The sequence below is a fragment of the Bos indicus x Bos taurus genome, chromosome 11 (genome assembly GCF_003369695.1).
Source record: "Bos indicus x Bos taurus breed Angus x Brahman F1 hybrid chromosome 11, Bos_hybrid_MaternalHap_v2.0, whole genome shotgun sequence".
NCBI classification, from domain to species: domain Eukaryota; kingdom Metazoa; phylum Chordata; class Mammalia; order Artiodactyla; family Bovidae; genus Bos; species Bos indicus x Bos taurus.
In genome coordinates this window covers 14135813-14157481 of record NC_040086.1, presented here as the reverse complement: position 1 = coordinate 14157481, position 21669 = coordinate 14135813, and the positions used below count along the sequence as shown (strand labels likewise).

Genomic DNA, 21669 nt, shown 5'->3' with positions numbered 1-21669 from the left:
GGGATGAAGCAGTTGCCATGTGGGTGAGGCCTAAGACTCTCGGTCATCTAGCACCAAGGCTGTATCCACCGTGTCTTCCTCTGTGCTCTTGGACACACGTGTTGGGGGTGTGATGAGCTGTGTATGGCTGTTTGGATTTTCCTTGATTATGTAAACTGGTGGCTTGTGCCAAGAACATTCCATTCCCCAAAGCTCTGAGGTTGGTCCCTCCCCTGGGCTGACTTCATTTCCTTTTTGGGGGAGGTGTATTTGTCAAGTTGCCGGGCAGTGAGGCAACTGGCAGTGCCTCTCGGGCGTGAGGTACCTGGAGTTCAGGGACCCCCAACCTGTTGACAATGACAGCAGATGAATTGGTTTTCTTTGTGAATGGCAAAAAGGTAAGCAGAAGCTGACTTTTCCTCTGGTTTCCCTGATCCCTGGGAGGAATGTTTGTCCTCTCTATTTTGGGTTCTCACTCACTTGTTCGCCTTCTCTCTTTCTCTTCCTTCAAAGCTATTCCTGAATTTGGGGTATCACTGGGCAGAGAAGACTTTCTCGGGTCTAGAACCCAGTCAAGATCTTCATGGGGCAGAGGAGCGATGGGGAGGGAAGAGAGAAGAGGGGTATATGTGAGCACTTCCCTCCTCCAGGCTGCCAGCCTGTAGAGATGCTGGCACCAAGCTCAGAAATGTGGACAGGGTTCTCAGTGAGATTGGAGGTCACCCACCCCACCTCTATTTTGGTGTTTAATCAAATGTACCCTAAGGCTTTTGTTGCTTTCTTTACTGAGAAAAGCAACAGGAATGTGTTTTCTTGTTAATCTCAGGGTATAACGTGTACACAGCTTTGATTCTGAAATTTCATCCATATCAATGTAAGAGCTCACTTGCGTGAGGACATATACTGACATCTTGTGGCAAGTCACAATTCTTGTTTCCTGAAGGGCATGGGTCCCCCACCCCACACTTGGTTATATGTATAAATATTGCAAACCTCTTACTTTGATAAAAATTGCCCACTTGGATCAACTTCACTGTGTGCATAGGGACCTAGGAAAAGTGGGGATGGAATGGGGCAGAGGAGGGTCTTATGACATGGGTACCAGTCCTTGCAGCACCAGAAGGGTAAGAATCTTTGCAAATTTTAAGGCAGTTGGAGAGAGCTGTAAACACATCGCATTGTCTCCCTTGTCCTCCACTTGCCCTCCCTCCTCCTGTGCTGAGGTGCTTGCTTCAGCTCCCTGATTGGGAATGAAGTGGACAGTAAAAGGGTAGCTGTGGTTGTACATTGTGAATGGCCATGTGGATTTTATGAGCGAGGACCACACCCAGGAGTCAGAGCAGTTTTGTTTCGCAATATTGGCAATTTTAAGTTGAGAAACTAGGCGACTTTGGAGGAAGTTTTCAAGAATTAAAATGCAACTAGTGCTGAAATTGTCGGGTGTGTTTGGGTGACTAGCAGGGGAATGCTGTGAGCTGCTGCAGTGTAAGGGGCTTCCAAGGTGGTCGCACTCACTTTCAGTGGTGTCAGCGGGTGGCCCTGGGGAAGGAGGTCCCCCGCGCTCTTTCGGGTGCAGAGTGGTTTCCCTGAGTTGACTTGCTTTCAGGGTTGGCCTCTGACAGCAAACCAAGAGGTAAGGCAAAGCTTCCACGTTGGTGGTTGTAAGATTTCTGCAGCCAAGAATTCCAACAATGGTGTCACACGCAGCAGGTACATTGGAGAGATTAAGAAACAGTTGCTGAATAGGTCTTCTTCACATATTACTTACACAGAGGCATCTTCCGTGGCATTTTTCTAAGTGATTTTTGTAATGAGTGAGCAGCTGGATTCAGCGACTTAACTCAAAGGTTTGATGATTTATGAAGCCATCAATTCATGTGTGACAGTGCAAGGTTCTTGCTTTAGGGATGGTTGCTGTGATGCACCAAATCTAGAAAGCAGCATTTCAAGGTCAGTCTGGTTTGTTGAAAATTGTTTCCCTGTGTATTTTATTTTCACCTTAGGAAAGCAATTTAAAATTTTTTAGATGCTCTTATGGCATCAAACCCTACCATCTCTTGAAACTTCGACTACCTCCAGTCTCTGTGATGAATATTGGCACATTTAATTTTGTAAACACGGACTTTTGAGAATCTACTGGAAAGGTGGTGAGGCAAGGCGAGGAGAGAGGAGGTGGAAACAGTGCTGTAAACCTGGACCAACCAAGGAATTCCCAGTCAATAGAGGCGGCTGTTTCTTCGCGATTCTATTCTCAAGGTGGTCTAGATCTCTCTTTACCAGACACTGTGCAAGGAGGTTACCAAAGAAGCTGATGGAACCTGCTGACTCACTCTTAAATGTGCACTTCCTCCTCTTCCTGTTTCAGACCACTGTCTAGGACTCTTGTCTTCACTCGCTGTGATCCTGGAGAGGGTGTAAGATACAAATGATCAAATATCTCCAGAGCCTTTCTGTGGTGGTGACAGGCCTTGGTGACTATGGCTTCCACTTCCTCTGATTTGAAGTCAGAGTCAAAGGGAAAGAGTTGCCCGGTATTTTGGTATCACTGTAGTGACCATGCTTTTGGCTGGAATCCTTTTTTTTTTAATGTATTTTTAATTGGAGGATAATTGCTTTACAATGTTGTGTTGGTTTCTGCTGTATGACAACGTGAATCAGCTATAAGTGTGCATATATCCCCTCCTTCTTGAGCCTCTCTCCCAACCGCCATCCCACCCCTCTAGGTCGTTACAGAGCACTGAGCTGAGCTCCCTGTGCTATACATCTGCTTCCCACCAGCTATCTACCCACACATGGTAGTGCAGACATGTCAGTGTTGCTGTCTCAATTTGTCCTGCCCTCTGCTTCCTCCACTGTGTCCACACGTCCATTCTCTATGTCTGCCTCTCTGCAGTCCATTCTCTGTGTCTGCCTCTCTGCAGTCCATTCTCTGTGTCTGCATCTCTGTTCCTAGCTGTGGGGCGGTTGGGTTGGGCGGGGGCGGGGAGTGCTGTATTCTTGTTATTCAAACAGTCCCTCTCTGGTTAGTGAAGATGTTGACCCCTGGAGAAGTCTAGAAAATTCTGCATGGAGGGTACAGCTGAAAGTGTCCAGGAGTGACGCCCACGAGAAGCAGCAGTCAGTGATAAGTCAACATTCAGTCACCTACCCACCTACTCCCCTTGTTATCAACATTTACAAGCTCCTCCCAGGCCTGAGCCTATGGGACACACAGGCATGAGAGGAATACAGTCTCCAAGACCGGGCATTTACCATTTGGGAGCTAATGAACCGGTTGGCAGAGTAGATTGTGATCAGGTAAATTACCATATTCCAAAATGTATTTCAAAGACAAGAATCCCCACAAGATGTTCTTCTTAGATATTCTTAGACCATTTTGTTGGCACATAGTAGGTGCCCAATTAATGTGGAAAGGATGAATGGATGGATATCAAAACCCTGAGAAATCCTCTACTAAAGAAATTTATTTTTCAAACTTTGAACTTTAAAAGTTAAACTTAGGAGCCTAACTGGACTTGGGGAAGGGGTATACTCAACTCCATCCCATCCTGTCCCACCAAAGCGTGGAGAAAAATACTTGTGAAGTTCAAAGTCCAGACACACAGGCTCACCAAGAGACTGAGAGAAAAAAAAAATAAAAGTTAAACTTAAAAAAAAAGTTAAACTTAGAATGAAGTTGCAAGAAATCTTGCTAAATGAATGCCAACAAAGAAATCAAATCTTGCTAAATGAATGCCAACAAAATGATATATAGGTACCTAGATATATAGATCTATAAGTACATAATTTTATATATTTAAATATGTAATTAGTTGGGATGAACATATAAAGTATAAAATTTTCTTTACGAACCATTAAGGATAAATTTCAGATATCATACTTCTTTCTCCCTTAAACTAAGAATAAGGGTATTCTTACATAACCACAATCTATTTATAAAAAATCAGAAATCTAGTGTTACTATATCATTATTATCTAATCTATAGACTTTATGCAGCATGACTCCAATTTTCCTAAAAATGTAATTTATAGCTTTCTCTCCACAACCCGGGACCCAGGATCATGCCTTGTACTTAGTTCTCAAGTCCGTTTTTGTTGTTGTTATTGTTCAGTCACTAACTCATCTCTGACTCTTTGTGACCTTATGGACTGCAGCATGCCAGGCTCCTCTGTTCACCACTATGTCCCAGAGTTTGCTCAAGTTCATGTCCATTGAGTTGATGATGCCATCCAACCTCTGTCTCATCTTATGTTGCCCCCTTCTCCTCATGCCCTCAATCTTTCCCAGCATCAGGGTCTTTTCCAATGGGTTGGCACTTTGTATCAGGTGGCCAAAGTATTGGGGCTTCAGCTTCAGCATCAGTCCTGCCAATGACTATTCAGGGTTGGTTTCCTTTAAACTTGACTGGTTTGATCTCCTTGCAGTCCAAGGGACTCTCAAGAGTCTTCTCCAACACCACAGTTCAAAAGCATCAATTCTTTGGCACTCAGCCTCCTTTATGGTCCCACTCTCACATTTATACACGACCACTGGAAAAGCCATAGCTTTGACTATACGGACCTTTGTCGGCAAAGTGATGTCTCTGCTTTGTAATACTCTGTCTAGGTTTATCATAGCTTTTCTTCCAAGGAGCAAGCGTCGTTTAATTTCAGATACCTTTTCCTTATAATTCAAGAACATGTGGGACCCCTAGTACAGGTTCTCTAAAGAAACTCTTATCACACGTCTCTCTGTGTGTGTATGTATGCTAAGTGGCTTCAGTTGTGTCTGATTCTTTGTGAACCTATGAGCTGTAGCAAGCCAGACTCCTCTGTCCATGGGATTCTCCAGGCAAGAATACTGGAGTGGGTTGCCATGCTCTCCTTCAGGGGATCTTCCTGACCCAGGGATCGAACCCTCATCTCTTATGTCTCCTGCATTGGCAGGCAGGTTCTTTACCACTAGTGCCCCCTGGGAAGCCCCTTATGACATGTGCTCTCCCTTTAATCACCCCAGTCATCGAAACCCTATTGTGCTTGATGATGCAAGAGGAGAAGTGAAACAGGTTTTTACAAATTTCCTTCGATGATTTCCATCAGGACCTGGCACTGCACTTTGTAAGACAAGCTTTCTATCTTATTGAACATTCTGTTCATGGGCCTTTGGTTTGAGACTTTTCCTCCATTTCTAACCCGTGTTAGTGCTGTTGATTGTGATAACCCAACTCAAATATACTCTGCTATGATCACAGGCCGACCGAGTCTGGCCATCTACTGCCTAAGAGTCTACTCTCCAGGAGGCAAAGCCAGAGGTCTGTCCCTGGGGTACACAGATGTTATCCAGCAGTTGGAAATGAAATGATATACTTATCTCAAAGGGGACTTTGCCTTGATCAGCCCAGCATGGCAGGTGCCACACCTACGTGTCTGTCATGGGTCCAGAGCCCAACATGAATACAGAATTTTAGAATTTCAGGGTGTCCATTTGCACACAATTTGGCTTGCAGATAATATGTTCATCTTATGGAATGGTCAAGAAAAGTACCTTCATTTTCATGATATGTTTAACTCACCTCCATTACCTCTGCAAATTCTTGGGTGAGACAATGGCTAAGTATGTGTTTAATATAGTTTTCTTTTGTGTTTGTTTTTATAGGTGGTGGAGAAAAATGCAGATCCAGAAACAACCCTTTTGGCCTACCTGAGAAGAAAGTGTATCCTGACTTTGGAGTGAGGATGAGGGAGAGGGGCCACTGGGAACTCATTCTCTGGGCCCTAGGCCATTTGCTAGTAACTGGTCTGGAGGCCATGGAGTACAGAGAAAACAGTGCTGGATTAGGGCTCTGGATCTCTGCATTTTAGCCACAACTCTGTCAGTTGGCAGCTCTCTGACCCCAGGAAGTCATTTGAACTCTGTTGGTCTGAAATTCTCAGCTGCCAAGTAAGAATGTTGTCCTTGATATTCTTCAAGGTCTCTTGCATTTAAGACTCCAGTAACACTGAGGTTTAATCCTGGGCCTATAAAACAAACAGTTCAAAAAGGCCATCCTTAGCCCTGACCAGCTTCATGGCCTTTCCCCTCCCCACCAGGAAGAATGGGTGTGGGGCCTGGCTCAGCGGACCTTTGTTAATGCAGGAATGCGCTTCCCAGGAAGGCTTTCAAGCTCTGTGAAAGGAAAGGGAAACTCAGAGGAGGGGGTATTCTGGGGGAAAGGGATGCCTGAGGTAGGAATCGTGAAGAGGCACCATCCACTGTGGGAGTGGCAGGTGCCGGGAAGCATGGGGTGGGGGACTCCTGGGGGGTGGGGTGTTGCTCCGCCCCCAGTGTGGGGAGGGCTTCTGTAAGATCCCGCATCCCTTTTGTTCTTTCATAGTAGGAAAGGATTCTGAGACCTTGGAACAAAACCAACAGTAAAGACAATAGGAGATAACATCTAATGGGCACTGCTCATGTACAGGCAGAGTGCAGGAGATTTGTGTAGGCTGTCTCACTGACTCCACAGCGATCCCTTTGATAGAGGAGGAAGTGAGGCTGGGAGTGTTCAGGCACCTGCCTCCCCCACATCATGTTTTCTGGACACATGCTGGGAGAGCTGGACTGAAGCCCAGCGCCAAGGTCTGAACCTCCCACCCACCACTGGAAACTTTCTAGGGGTCTGCTGTAGAGTGATGCCCATCCTGACCTCTGTCAACAAACCCTTACAGCTCCCAGAGGTGGGGGTGTCTTGTGGCTCTTTCCAGTGATGTATTTTGGAACAGCAAAAAGGTGTTCCCACCCACAGGAGCGAACCTGGACTCCATGGCCTTCCCTCTTGTTCTTTCACCTCCTATCAGAGAGTGGCTGGCTCTAGTGTACTTTGTCCTGGATTTTTGACCTGGAGGGGGCAGGTCTGGAGATTCACAGCACATGGACCTGATGGTATTTTTGTAGAGGCAGAGTCACTCAGCAGGATGAGGGAACTGCACGAAATTCCATTTCCAGCCCATCTACCTAGGCAGCCTGGAAAGAGAGGCTCATTCTTAGATTCTTGGCATCAATTTTAGTTTTCTAATAAGGTTGTAAAGACCCAGCAGGCTCACAAGTTCCTGATCATAGCATTGGTTGGTTTAAATGCCGAATCTCAAATAAAATCCAACCCTGAAAGATAGTTTCATGTAAATATGAAGTCCTTGTGGCTTGTTGCTGCCTGTGTTAAGAGTTTATTTGTCAGAGTTCCAGGCAAGAGAGAAGACTCTAAACTTGACTTCTACCTTGGCTTCCAGAAAGATCCCCAGGCTAGCAGAAGACCTCTAGACTACTTTGGGCTGCTTCCTTTCATCCTCATGAGCCCCTAGAATGATCTTAACTGCTAATCTCATAGGTCCAGATTAGTGAAAGGAAAAACTCTAGATCTAGAAAGCCCTCTTCAGCTGTACCTTAAAAGAGGCAGCAGCATGGTGAAGGAGGAGGCCCCAAATCCAGAATCAGAGGACTGTGTTTGGGCCCTAACACTCAAAGTAACTGACTGTTACCTTGAAGGGCTCACATTACGTCTTGGGTCTCAGTCTTTCCTCCTTCTTTCCTTCCTTCCCTCCCTCCCTCCTTTCTTTCTTTCTTTCATTTCACTGTTTCTTACAGCAGTTCCTGCCCTACTCACTAACCAAATTATTGTGAACATCAAACATGGGTATGAATGCTTTCCAAGTAGAAGATGCTCTATCATTGTTAGTTATTAACTTTATCTTAAAATTAGGGAAATAGCCAGGAGATAAGATACCCAGCCCTCTCCATCTTCAGCAGGAAGCTGAAAGGCTTGGAGGCCTGGGGGCTTGAGGGAGAAGCAGCAGTGCGGCTTGTGTGTCCCATGGGAAAGAGGCCACCATAATTACTGTTCTCCAAAGCAGCCTATTAGTTAGGCACTTTTCAAACTTCAAAAAGTATCAGAGTCTTAATTTCTCCCAGGACATAAGCGATGTCTCCAATATTGGCTTTTGACCCCAAAAATATCCTCATTTTAATTTCCTTTCACATATCTTATGGGATGGATATTCAGAAGCCCTTAACGCAGCTCTAATTTTTGTCCCCAGACTTCATCAGTCCAAGAGGTTTGGCGAGGGAATGAGGGATGCCAAACTCAGCAAGTCCTATACTGGCCTGAGTGGCTTCGCTGCATGTCCAGCTAGGGTGATGAGGGTTGCCCCACATGCTCCATCTTTGAGGCACCTGATTCACCTGCTCAGTGAGCCGACCAGTTTGGGGGCCTGTTAAGGCCACACCTAGAAGACTGTGATCCCAAGAAGATCTCCAGGTATAGAGAGCAGTGGTGCTCCAGTCCCAGGGGAATGACACGTGGGCCAGGGCCTTTCCTCCTCTGCAAGTGGAGCTGGCCCCATCCCTGCCTCCCCGGGCTGCAGGGCAGCCTCTCTGAGTGGGAGGCTGTTTGGGCCTCGGGGCTGAGGGCCCTGAGCCGTGTGCAGATGGATGACTGTTCACTTGCAGCTCAGCCCAGGCATTTCCCAGCAGCCCAACAAAGACTTTTTTCTTTGAGTTCATATTCCTTAACCCTTGACTTTCCAGTGGGGCTGAGAGGAACCAAGCTGGGCTGTGGAGAAGGGGGCTGTGGGGCTTGTACAGTGATGCTTTCCAAGTATGATCGTCTCCAAGACAAGATCATGTATCCTTTGCTTGCTGGCTGGTTGCCTTTGGGGACTAGGATGCAGGGGTCAGCTTTTGAATGATGGTGTATCTGTGTGTATCTGTGTGCATGTGTGTGTCTGTATGTGTGTGTATGCACACATGTGGGTAAATCCCTGTGTTCCTGAATAGGCTTTGATCATGACCAGGGATATAATAGAATGATTTCTTAGGGAGCATCTTCCTGGCTTTTAAATATGGACAAGATTCTCCACTGCTGATAAAATGAGCTTTCTAAAATTCAGACTCATTTCACATCCCATGAAATCCTTCAATAGGCCTCCATTGCCCCCAATCTAAGTCCAATTTTTTTGCTCAACATGTGAGGTCTTTCAATTTGCCCCACCTTTCCTCTCCAGTTTTCTTTCTCTCCATGGGTCCAGCACTCCGCTCATGCAGAAACAGATATGAACTACCAGTGCTCCATGTCCACTCATTTCTTGGTCTCTGCACAAGCTGTTTCCCATCTTGAATGTCCTTTTTTCAAGGACTTCTCTACCTGACTAACTCTTATTAACACCTTAGGACTGGGCAAAATACCACCTCCTCCAGGAAGACTTCCTTGACCTCCTAAGACTGGGTTGGGAGCCCTTTGTGCTGGTTCTTTGGTGCCACGTGCACAGCCCTCCTGCAACCCTTTACCATAAGATATTTAAACTGCATCTTCACGCTGGTTTCTGCTTTCCTGAGTTGAAGGCAAGCTATTAAAGGACAGAGGTTTTGTCTGATTCACCTTAATTTCCTCAGCCCTCAGCAGGGTGCCTGGTATAAGGTTGGTCTTCAGTAACTGATGTTGGTTGCATGAGTGAGTGAGAGATGAGTAAAAGGATGGAGGTGGGGAAGCTCTAAGGGCTATTCATCTGGGGATTTTTGCCTCCCTCTTTGAATGGGAGAAATGGAGGTGAGTGAAAGCAGAGAAGCAAAAGTGACAGGAGGTTCTGAAATTGAAGTGGCTAAGGGCCTCCCTAGTAGCTCAGCTGGTAAAGGATCTTCCTGCAATGCAGTTTGATTCCTGGATTGGGAAGATCTCCTGGAAAAGGGATAGGCTACCCACTCTAATATTCTTAGGCTTCCCTGGTGGCTCAGACTGTAAAGAATCTGCTTGCAATGCAGGAGACTTGGGTTAGATCCCTGGGTTGGGACGATTCCCTAGAAGAGGGCATGGCAGCCCACTCCAGTATTCTTGCCTGGAGAATCCCCGTGGACAGAGTAGCCTGGCGGGCTACAGTCCATGGGATCACATGACTGAGCAACTAAGCACATAGAGAAAAAGGGACCTCCCAGAGGCTTCCTCTTAGCTCAGCCTCCAGGATCTACCTGAGTAAGAGGCAGCTGAAAGTGCCCCTGGCTTCCATGCTCCAGCCCAGAGGCCTAGGGTGCACCAGCGTGACCCCACAGGACACTGGAGGGGCTCAGGCCCTGGCCTGGGTGGAGAGATGAGGATACCTGTGGAAAAGAGAACATAATGTAGAGTGAGGAGAAGTGACACAAGCATCACAAATCTCCCAGACCCTGCACTCGGGTCTGCTCTGATGGCCTAAATGGTCAATGGGATGACCTTAATCTGGGGTTCCAGCCACTTTTCTGCCAATGCCTGCCTGGCTCCCATCTGCACCTTGCACCACGTGGCTGTGACGACTGTGGAAGGAATTGGAAGCACCAAGACGAGGCTGCATCCTGTGCAGGTAACCAGAGGCTCTTCCCAAGGCTGCAGACTTGCTCTGGATTGCTGGGATGAGGATTGCAGCCTGAGGCAAGGAGGCATTCTAGCCAGCCACCCCCCTCAATTCCTTGTGGAGGTCAGGAGCTAGCTGTGAGGTGGCAAGAGGAGACACCCGAGCCTGAAGCTCTCTCCTGTGTTTGAGTGGCTGGTGACATTGCATGGCCCCGTGGGAATCAAGAGATCAACTGGATCTGGTGGCTGGAGGTCTAGCTGTACCAGAGCTGGGGGGGGGAGGGGCAGAGGACCTTCCTCTCTGTGCCCAAGTGTGCTTAGGAAGCCCCCTGCCTTCTCGGATTGAAGATTCCAAATGCTGTGTGCCTTTGATCAAAAGCCCACCTACTCCCTGCTCCCTCCCACAGGAATTCCATTGCACCTCTCACCTCCCTCCCACAGATCACCCAGACACAGGCTCATTAAAATGGTGGTTAGCAAGGGCTGAGTCAGAGACACATGGGTGTCTGACCAAGGCTTTCTCCCTGATGGTATAGAGCACCTGATGATGGGTTGGGATTGGGAACTCTTTGGACAAGAGTGGGCAGTAGTCAGGGTTCTGTGGAGTGAGAAAGGATGTTCACAGACTAGGTGGAAGAGGGCCCACACGGGAACAGAGCACAGTGGAAGGAAAGGCCGCTGTTCCCAGTGCTCATGTTAAACTGAGGTCTTTGGGAGGGTGTAATCACAGAAGGTGTCTGAGCTAGACCCTTTTCTTAATATTCCCTGTACCATATCATTCAGATCTTGTCTTCCTTGCATCCCTGACATGAATCCTGGAGCCAGGGCTGCCAGTTGAGCAAGCCAATTATACCCCGAGATGGAGCATCTTGGACCAGTCATAGTGGGGTGAGGTGGTATTACATCAGAGTGGGGCGAGGTGGTATTACGTCACCTGTGTGGCTTCGCTTCCTAGGCAGGAAAGTGGTAGGTTACTAAACTTCTCCAACTTGCAGCAGGGGTGAGAGGGTTAATGAGGGCTTGTAATTTACTTTGAAACAAATAGACGAAAGAAAGAAGGAACTATTTAAACACAGGGATCACATCTGTAGAATCAGGGGAAAGCCCTCCTTTTCCAATGGTACAGAGCCTTATTCCCGATGCACTTCTTTTGGCTCCAGATAAGCTTAGATTCCACTTTCCCTTGTCCGTTTGCATTTTCCTCTGGGATTCTATGACACCACATTTCCCCCTCCCTCCGTGGTGGAACCATGTGCAGCCCCTCCTCAGCTCAGTCCCTGACCGCTGCAGCGCCCTGGGTTCTGGCCTGGGCCCAGTGCCTTCTCCACCTTCATACTCTCCCGACATGAGTTTAAGGCCATCTCCATATCTTCAGGTTCAACCTCTCCTCAGAAATCAGACTCCGATTTCCAGCTGCCTACTTGAATCACTAGATGGATGTCTGATCTCAGACTTAACAAAAACTCTATTTCCTCTCAACTTCGTTCTCCTCTGGTCTTCCTCCGTCTGAGTCAATGGCAAAGCATCCACCCAATTGCTCACGACAAAAATCTAGGAGTCCCCTGTGATGTTTGCATTCCCTACACCCAGTCCATCCAGAAGTAATAGCTACTCTGCCTCCAGACTTTACAATGATTCTTCATTTGTTTCTCTGTCTCCCCTACTACTGTTTCATCCAAGTCACATCCCCTTCCGCCTAGGCCACGTCAGTGTCACGATCCCCTGTGTCTTCTCATGCCCCCACAGCCATTCTCTACTCAACAGCTAGAGTGATTCTTTAAAAACACAAATTCAATCATATCAAGCCCTGCTGAAATTCTCCTAAAGGCTTCCTGTCATCCCACCCAGAATCACAGTCAGGATCCCTAATCCTGGCTGTGAAGAGCTGCAGCTCTGGCTGCTTCCTATTCCCCCAGCTGACATCTCTCGTCCCAGGGTTCCACCTGTCCCGGCCTTTCAGCAGATTTTCACACTGTCTGTGCTCAGAGCCTTTTTACTCACTGTTCCTTCTGCCTGGGTAACTTACTTCCTTGTTCCAAATCAAATTCACCTTAAAGGTCGCTTTATCAGAATGGCCCTTCTGACCACTCCAAATAGCCACTAGTCACTCTGAGTCATGTCATCTTGTACTAATACTCTATATAGCACCAACCTTCACCTCGAATTATCTTCTTTGTTTTTGTCAGTATTTCCCCCACAAGGATGTGAGCTTCATGAGACCAGGGACTTCATCTCTCTTCTACATGCTCCATCCCCAGGGCCTATACTATGCCTGGCACATGATAGATTCTCAGTAAATACTTCTCAAATGAATGATTATCTGTGCTAACATTCTAGCAATTTTACTTGACGTACATTCCAAGAGAGATTTCCAAGAGATTAAAAACTAATGTAGATGAGGAGAATTCCGTTGTAATAAAGATCTGGCAGGTCTGAAAACTCTGTGACATTCAATGCTTTCAGTGAATTCTATAGCACACATTCCCCAATTCTTAAATCTCCATCCATTGGACTTCAAGAATTGCCTTCATTTAAGAATACAGAGGCATTCTAATTTGGAATAAAATGCATTCATCTGGTTGATTTTGGATTGCGGGGTAGTGTAGTTGAAAGAACCTGACACAGTTCTTGCATTCCCCACGTGCGATCTTACACACATACGTAAATCTCTTAAATCTTCCTCCTCTGTCTTTAGTGAAGAGAGTGGTTCTAATTGCTGCTGTTCTTTGAGGGGGGTGTTCTATTTATAACTGCCACTGGTTGACTCCCTACTCTGTGCTAGGTGTGATGGCTAAGCGTTTTACATGAATGATCTCACTGAATTCTCAGCACAGCTCTGGAGATAAGTGCTAGGGTAGCGCTAAACAAATGGACAAGGTTTAGGGAGGCTTGGTAACCTGGTAAGTGGGGACACTTGGGTTTGACTTTGGGCAGTGCAGACCGTCAACGCGGGCTGTCTTCAGTTGAGTCACGGAGGGAGCCTGGCAGGGGTTCTGCCAACACAGGTGTCTATGTCATCTGCCCCTTTTAGGAGAGAATCGCCAAAAGTCACGGCTCTCAGTGTGGGTTCTGCACCCCCGGCATCGTCATGAGCATGTACACACTGCTTCGGAATCAGCCCGAGCCCACTGTTGAAGAAATCGAGGATGCTTTCCAAGGTATGGGCCTTGTGCAGGGCCCAGGAGGCAAAGGGGCAAGTGGGTTTCTGAGGAGGGCAGGGCAGGGGCAGAGTGGAAGCCAGGAGTGAACTAGGAGTTCCAGGCACTTTTGAGGGAAAGGCTCAGGCGATCCCATCATGGTAGCTAAGATTTACTGGGAAATTGGCCCTATCTTAATTTGAAGAGCACTTGGTTGGTTTGAAGACCTTCTGGGTTCTCCTGCCTTGGTGTCCATCTTCCTGCACTGTCTTCCTGACCCCACTCTGTGCTGGGAAGGGTGACCTTGAGTGGCTGGCGTGGGAGGAGATCATCTGGGAAATTGCACGGAAGCCAATGACATGGCATCTGCCCTGGCAGCTTCCCCAGAGCAGGGTTCCATGGGGTAAAGGCCATGTATGAGGAAGGCGGCCCTGATTCTCAGTCTCGGGCAGGGACTGGCTCCCCACTTTGCCTTCTGCAAATGGACCCAGGTGGCTGGACCTGCTATGTCTTCCTCTGAATTGAATAGAGAAGGCTTCCTATCCATTCAATTTCTTTCAGTGCATCATTTATTCCAGTCAGTTATATGAAGTCTGGTCATATGTCAGGCACTAGACAGGGTACAAGGACACAGGAATGGAAGATAGCCCCTCTCCTCAAGGAGTCCATGTTCAGAAGGGGAAGAGAGTTTATAGTTTGATAAGCTCACTGATAAAGCTTTGACTAGGAGTCACCATGGGAGGACTTAGGGGGGGCACTCAATTCAGTCTAAGCATTCTAAAAAGGCTTCTTGGAAGAAGTGGTAGATGTTTGGAAGTCAGGGGTACAAGTAAGAGGAGGATCATTCCAAGTAAAGAAAATAGAATATGTAAAGAGAGCATTTAACTGAGCTGGGAGCAAAGCCACAGACCCCTTAGCTGCCCTGGGGCCAGTGCTGACATTGCAGGTTTTTCCTCCGCCCACAGGAAACTTATGCCGCTGTACAGGCTACAGACCCATCCTCCAGGGCTTCCGGACCTTTGCCAAGGTGAGTGGGGGCTCTGGGACAGCAGTGGCCCAGTTCCTGAAGCAGCAACACTCAGGAATCACAGTTGGGAGCGATGCCAAGGGCATGTGGGTTACAGAGAAAAAAGATAAGTTGGCCAGCTGGCAGGAACTTCCGCTGTAGGTACCTAGCAAGGACGCTGGGCTCTGCCATTCTTTTTTGGGGTGTGAGGGGAAGTGGTGGTTCTCGTCAATAGACCAGAGACTTTCCTTCCAGGAAAGGCCTGGAGAGCTGGCTCCTGAAAGAGACACGCCACCTAAGAGTAAACTTCCTACAGGGCGTTCGGGCTTGGCATCCTGCCTTGGTGTCTGGCATGCTCAGTCATGGTGCAGGTGCTGAATGTGACATTTAGTAACAACCCAGCCTGACTCAGCACTCGCGTCCCTCCTCCCTTGCCATCCAGGCTGCTTTCTGCAGCTGGCACTCTCCCGGATTTACGAAACTGCTAATTAGATCTCTAGATAGTGTGTGAAGCCCTGCAGTATTCATATAACTCTGAGTGAGAAACCACAGCTGGGATGAAGAGGCACCGATTACATAAATGTAGCACACACACCTGCCATATGGTAAGGAGGACCGAGAGCTGGCTTCCCCTTTCTTTGCTTAATCTCCCCAGATTTCACCTGATTCCCCAAATGGGTCAAGTTGATCCTAACTCCTATCAAACTGTCTCATCTCAGTTTGATTCTGGGTTGAGGGGAGAGTCACAGACTCCTGAGTCTTTCACTGACCTTAGGGTTGGTACAGTGCAAAAAAAGGAGTATTGTGTCCAAATAGTCCAAAAGGGTGGAGGTGGGACTTCTAAGGATGGGAAACAGCACACCCTGGTGAATGCTGTTGATATTGAGGAACCAGGAAGTATGAATTTAAATGAAAGTGATTGAAAGCTTAGATTCAGTCTGCAGACCTGGGTTCAAATCCCATTCCATCACTTAATTGATACATGATATTGGGCAAATTTCCTCATTTCTAAAATAGGGATTATAATAATACCTACCTTAAAGTGCTTGTGGAAAGAACTCCTTGTAAAGCTCTTAGAACAGTGCCTGGCAGATCCTACATTTTCAGTAAACGGCAATATAAATTATGATGCTGGTACATTTTTTCCCGTTACCCAACATTTAATCTTCATGTGCTGCTTAGGCTTCCCTGAGAACCATGGATTGTTAATCTTGTCCATGTATTTATTTCATAGGAGGCTTCTCAAAGAAAGATAATCTGACCAGTCCTCCTAGTTTCTCAAAAGAGAAGGACTTTTGGGTGTAGCTGGAAAGTATCCTCCTTCTGAGAGTCAGAGTTTTATCATTGTTGAAATGTCTCCTAAGCCCCCTTTATAGCCATACCTCCCTCAATCCTGCTGCCTGGCATGTAGAGCAGAGTCAAGTAGAGCTCGGTGCTTTAAGTAGCCCAGGTGACCGGCACACAGAGTGTGCTCAGAAGCTCATGCATGTTACTCACTGGAGCCCCCAAGGCCCTCTTCAGAGCCTTTTAACTCTTGTTTTACACACAGTTCTGACAAACTCAGGTATCTAGTTTACATGGCCACACTGGAAAAGAGTGAGGAAGCTATGCTATAGGAAGGCAGCCTGTTCACAGCAAGAAATGATAACAAAGAAGGAAATGAGGAATCATAAAAATAATCTTGAGCCTAATCATTTTAGCCTGGACTTCTCAGGTGGCACAGTGGTAAAGAATCTGCCTGCCAATGCAGGACATGCAAGAGATGCATGTTTGATCTCTGGGTTGGGAAGATCCCCTGGAGGAAGAAATGGCAACGTATTCCAGTATTCTTGTCTAGAAAAGTCCATGGATAGAGGAATCTGATGGGTTACAGTCCATAGGGTTGCAAAGAGTCGGATGTGACTGAGAGACTGAGCATGCACACACCCAGAAAGGGGAAATCTCTCTGGGGAAAAACCCTAATCTTATCCAACCTCAGCAGACCTTGAGGGCAGTGACACATAATCGTACATCACAACAAATTATGTCATAAAAAAAATCAGTGAATTATTAAGAAAAAATATCTAAGTAAGAATATGCTGGTACTTTAATTATTTGTGAAACATACTTTTGTGAAATACATCCTCCCCAACAGGGATCAGGTGAGAGAGGCTATTGTCTTACTGTATGCAGGGCCTAGTATTCCCCTACATTACTCCTTCTCCAAAAAGAGAGATGAGAAGAGGCCCTCTTCTTTCCGTCCAAACACAGAGGGGAAAGGCAAAGTGTTGTTTAGTCACGAAGTCATGTTCGATTCTTTGTGACCCCATGGACTGCAGCATACCAGGCTTCCCTGTCCTTCACTCTATCTCCTGGCGTTTGCTCAAACTCATGTCCATTGAGTCACTGATGCCATCCAACCATCTCATCCTCTGTCACTCCCTTCTCCTCTTGCCCTCAATCTTTCCCAGCATCAGGTCTTTTCCAGTGAGCCGGCTCCTCATGTCAAGTGTCCAAAGTATTGGAGCTTCAGCCTCAGTCCTTCTAATGAATGTTCAGGGTTGATTTCCTTTAGGATTGACTGGTTTGATCTCTTTGCAGGGACTCTCAAGAGTAGTGGGGGGGGGGCGGGTAGAAAATAGACAGCTCTGAGATCCAGGGGTAAAGTAGTGACTACAGGAGGGGTCTGCCAGCAGGGTGGTTGAGGCAAGCCTGAGAATTCTTGCAGGTTTCCAAAGGACCTTCAGCCTCCGTGGCCCTCTGAGAACTTCTTCAGGGACACTGATGAGCTGCGACTCATCGTTTAGTAAATGGTGGCATGAACGCTGTCTTCCATGATTCATGTAGAGAAAGGTTCCTCCCGACTACTCCCGTAGGAGCTGGCTGCTCTGGAAATGTTTCTAGGACTGAGCCTGGGAGTTTTCCCCACTCTTGTAGAACTCCACGATTCTATAGTGTCTTCTGGGGCCCTGAGCTGAGACTTCTGCCTCCTTAGGGCAGATCAGTCAGGTAAACACTCCCTTTCCCACCTTCAGTGCATTGGTTTGGGGATGTAGCAATCTGGGCCATAGTCTGTGCTCCGTCATTGGCACCTTGAGAGGTCTTGAACAAGTCCTCTGTCCATAGGTGTTGAGTCAGCAGACCTGTACATACCCTCCCGAACAGGTCCATGGTGAGGAACAAAGAGTGTGAACTTTCTGGCAAGAAGTGCCTGATAAGGAGTGAGAGGCTGTCAGGCACATCCCTGACCCAGTTCTGGTCCTAGACATCTTTGGCAGGAGCCCCACAAAGACTCCAGCCTGGGAGGTGCCCAGGACTTGATGGTTTAGAAGTAGAGGCATGAGTGCTGTGAGAACCAATGGGAATTTCTCTCGGGGAGGCTTCCTCAGGAAGCAGTACTGAAGCAGGAAAGTGAGCACAAAAAGATGTTTTGATAAAATAGGACCTAGTTTTTATGGAGAAATTTTCTTAAAATTAAATTTCTCTGTTACTTCCAGGAGAGATCCTGTTTACATATCCTCAAGTTATTTAATCTATATTTATCAAATGAGAGAAAGTAGCTAAAGCAGAGGCCCTCCCTATGGGCAGAGGCAAGTGGGCTGTGGGGGTGCAGTATCTGCTGCTCCTCTAGATGCTGGGGTGGGCTTCAAACCCAGGTTTCATTTGACAGGAATAATCTAGGTTCTTTAGCTTCTGTGAAAACTCTGCAAATATCTTTGTGTGACATTTGTGGTCATTTCTCTAGAATGGTGGATGCTGTGGAGGAAATGGGAACAACCCAAACTGCTGCATGAACCAGAAGAAAGACCACACCGTAAGTGGGTCTTTTTTGGCCTGGAAGCCTGAGGGCCAACCTCAGGTCAAAGGAGCCAGTGGGCTATCTCCACACTCTGGGCTGTGGCAGCTGGAAGAGGAAACCACTATGTTCAAACTGTGAAGTTGGTGAATGTACACCTTAGCCCTGGATCCTCTGGCAAAACCTCTTTGTCCCTGCTTCCTGGGAGCTACCTCTCCCCCAACCCAACCCCCACCCCAACCAGCCTGCCTGGGGGCTGTGGATGAGCTCACTTGGACAGAGGGCTGGGCCAGCCCTATGGGGCATTTTAATGCAGGGGACAGTGTATCCCTTATCTTCTCCCCTTTCTAGCAGGTTACTCTCTCACCATCTTTATTCAACCCAGAGGAGTTCATGCCCCTGGATCCTACCCAGGAACCCATCTTCCCTCCAGAGTTGCTGGTAGGTGATGCCCCCTGAGCCCCTGGAGACCTGCTGAGTCCCACTAGCACCCACTGGGGTCTTTGTGTCCTCTTTCTCCTCTGGGTTTCAGCCTGAATTTTCCTTTGTTTGTCTTACTCCAGGTCCCTGTGCCGCATGTTCCCACAGGGACCCACACTTCTCCTCTTCACACGTGTTGCTCACATGTGAGAAGTGGATCTGTCTGTCATGCCACGTACAGTAGTAGGAGCTCCAGAAGTGTTTGCTTACATTCTGCCTAAATCTTTTGTCTAAGCCCCAAAGCAATGCATTTTCCTTTCTGTAAGCTGTCCATTTATTTACAAAACAAACAAAGGAAAAAAAAAAAAAAAGCCGTGTTCAAAGGACACAATCCATGATCTGCAGCCCTGTCTTAAGGACCTCTCATGCCCATTTTCTCACCTTGATGATCTTGCTCCTCCACACCAACGTTTACGGCAAACAGAAAAAACTCAAGCCACTCTCAAAGATTCTCAGGTGCAGACTTTTCTAGGAGTGGTGAACATATGAAGATGACTTTAAGAGTTCACTGGGCCAGAAAGAATGGCTTTGTAGCAGACCACCAGAATATATTTCTCTGGATCATGAAACTTTAAAAAACCATCAGTTTGATTCGGGGATTTTCCCTCCTGACTCTGCATCTCCCCTCACGCACTAGAAGTGGCCTTCCATTACGTTCCCTTCTGATAGCCCTGCTCCTGCCACCCCGTCCCCGCCTCTCACCTCCTGGAGACAATGTGGGACAGTTGAAGTCACCTTGTGGCGGCGACCTTCAACAGGTCCTGTAAACTTGATCCTCAGGCTTCTCCTTTCCTGCAAAAGAAGAGACTAACAGCACCTTCTTCCCCGAGCTCTTCTAAAGACTAAATGAAATAACGTATGTGAAAGAGCCGCGACCCAAGTCCTGCCTCAGTACCAAGTGTTTCCCCTCACTTCTTCCCTGACATGCACTTTCCCTCTGAATTAAGTACGAAGCAAATCCATAGTTGATCCTCTTGCAAACTGAAAGCAATGGCCCTGGGAATCACAGCGGGGAGGAGGAGGCCACACGGTAAGAAAATGGCATTTTCCAGAGGCTGAAAGACGTTCCACCGAAGCAGCTGCGTTTTGAAGGGGAGCGTGTGACCTGGATCCAAGCCTCCACCTTGAAGGAGTTGCTGGACCTCAAAGCTCAGCATCCCGAGGCCAAGCTGGTGGTGGGGAACACAGAGATCGGTAAGGGTGTGGGGCAGCTCTGGGCAGTCTGTCCAGTTCAGCCCCTTGTGGCTCTGTGTGTCCTACTCTGCCTTCATTTCCCCACTTCATAGGTGGAGGTGATAGTGCCTCCTCTAAGGGGCTTCCCTGGTGGCTCAGACAGGAAAGAATCTGCCTGCAGTGTGGGAGACCTGGGTTTGATCCCTGAGTCGGAAAGATCCCCTGGAGAAGGGAATGGCTTCCCACTCCAATATTCTTGCTTTTAGAATTCCATGGACAGTGGTGCCTGGTGGGCCACAGTCCATGGGGTCACCAAGAGTTGGACACAATTGAGCGACTAACACTCACTTTTCAAGGGTTGCTCTGAGTATTAACTGAGATCCTCGCTGATTGTTCTCCATAAACATTGACAGAGACCTGGCCCTATGCCAGGTATTCTAGGGGAGCCAGGGGTACCCAGATCACCTAGACCAGACTCCTTCCCTTGAGGGTCTCCCAGTCTGAGGGTAAGGGAGCAACATGAGTCAAGCGTCTGGGCCAGTACCTGACAGACCCTAGGGGTTCCATGAATGTCACTCTCCTGCCCCCTTTTTCTGAGGGTGATGTGGTAAGGCAAGGGAGAGGAAAGGCCCAAGTGTGCTTGCTGTGTTGCCCATGTCTGTGGCCACCTGCCCTGTGGTGCCACCCCCCAGACGTGAGCCTCACAGAATGTAAACAGGCCAAGGAGGCTCCAGAGGTGCCGTTCTCAGCCCCGGTGCTTGAAGACTCAGGAGCAGAGATGCCCCAGCCCCTGCTAGGCTCAGTCCATTCCTACACCTGGTGTGGCCCGTTTCCCCTTGGCTGGGTCCCCAAGCCCAGTGAGGATCTGGGGAGAGGATGGAGGCACAGGTCAGGATGGTCTCAGAGGACCCTCAGAGGCCGGGGCCGTCTCAGAGCAGCCCATTCTAGCCTGTCGGGGCTCCTATCTCTGGCTCTGGAAGAACGCCCCCACCCCAAGCCCTGGGTTCTGGTTGGTTCTGCAGCTGCAGAGAGGAGGGCCCGGCTCAGGTGTGTACTGGCGAAGTGCAGAACTGAGCCACGCTTGTGAGCACACGTGCCATATGGAGTCCCCCGCTGCAACACCGGGACTCACTGGATGGCAGGGTGAGACGTGCTTCAGGGGATAGGATCGTGACGGCCTGTGCGGCCATGACCCGAGGGCCCGGGGTCACAAGAGCTAAGGTGGAGAATGACTGGCTGGAAGAATCTTTGGGGCCCTTGGAGGTATGGCATATTCCTTACCAAGAATCACACAATGTCTTGGACTTAGTTAGATTCTAAGAGGAAATGTATTCACAAAGATACTACGAGCTCCAAATTAGAAAGAATTGCCTAAGATCACTCCACAGCTCTACTCCTCCTCCCTCCCACACCCTACCTCCCCCAGTGTAACCATCTACTGCCGTGATGCTGGGGGAAGCTGGGCATCGAGAAAACCTTATCAAGATGAACCACTTATTGCCCTCTCCCTTCTTTATTCTATGAGCTGATATTCAAACAGACCAGGCTTCTCAAAGCCTGCTCCACCCTTCAGAGACCCTTCGCAGCACAATGCGGACAATGCACAGATATTTCCTTTTTAACCTTTTCTATTTGCAACCCTGTGGGTGGGGCTGGGAGGGGTGCTGTGCTGACTGGGTCTGAGGAATAGAGGCAGGTCTGTTCAGAGAGGTTTCTTGGTTCACTGGAAGGACAGAAATCAAACACAAACATTCGGTCTCATCAAGCCATGCACCGTAAGAACTCAGACAG

General features: G+C 48.0%; 1 protein-coding gene across 1 annotated transcript in view; it reads left to right on the top strand.

Moving 5' to 3' along the window:
• The first annotated feature begins 238 nt into the window (after positions 1-238).
• XDH (xanthine dehydrogenase) overlaps positions 239-21669 on the top strand; it is a 60110-nt gene continuing 38679 nt past the window's right edge. The window contains 9 exon segments of the mRNA XM_027554952.1: positions 239-377; positions 5615-5672; positions 8516-8612; positions 10209-10317; positions 13339-13465; positions 14410-14471; positions 18175-18243; positions 18580-18666; positions 19758-19899. Coding sequence (XP_027410753.1) covers positions 336-377; positions 5615-5672; positions 8516-8612; positions 10209-10317; positions 13339-13465; positions 14410-14471; positions 18175-18243; positions 18580-18666; positions 19758-19899 — 793 coding nt within the window. The 5' untranslated portion in view covers positions 239-335.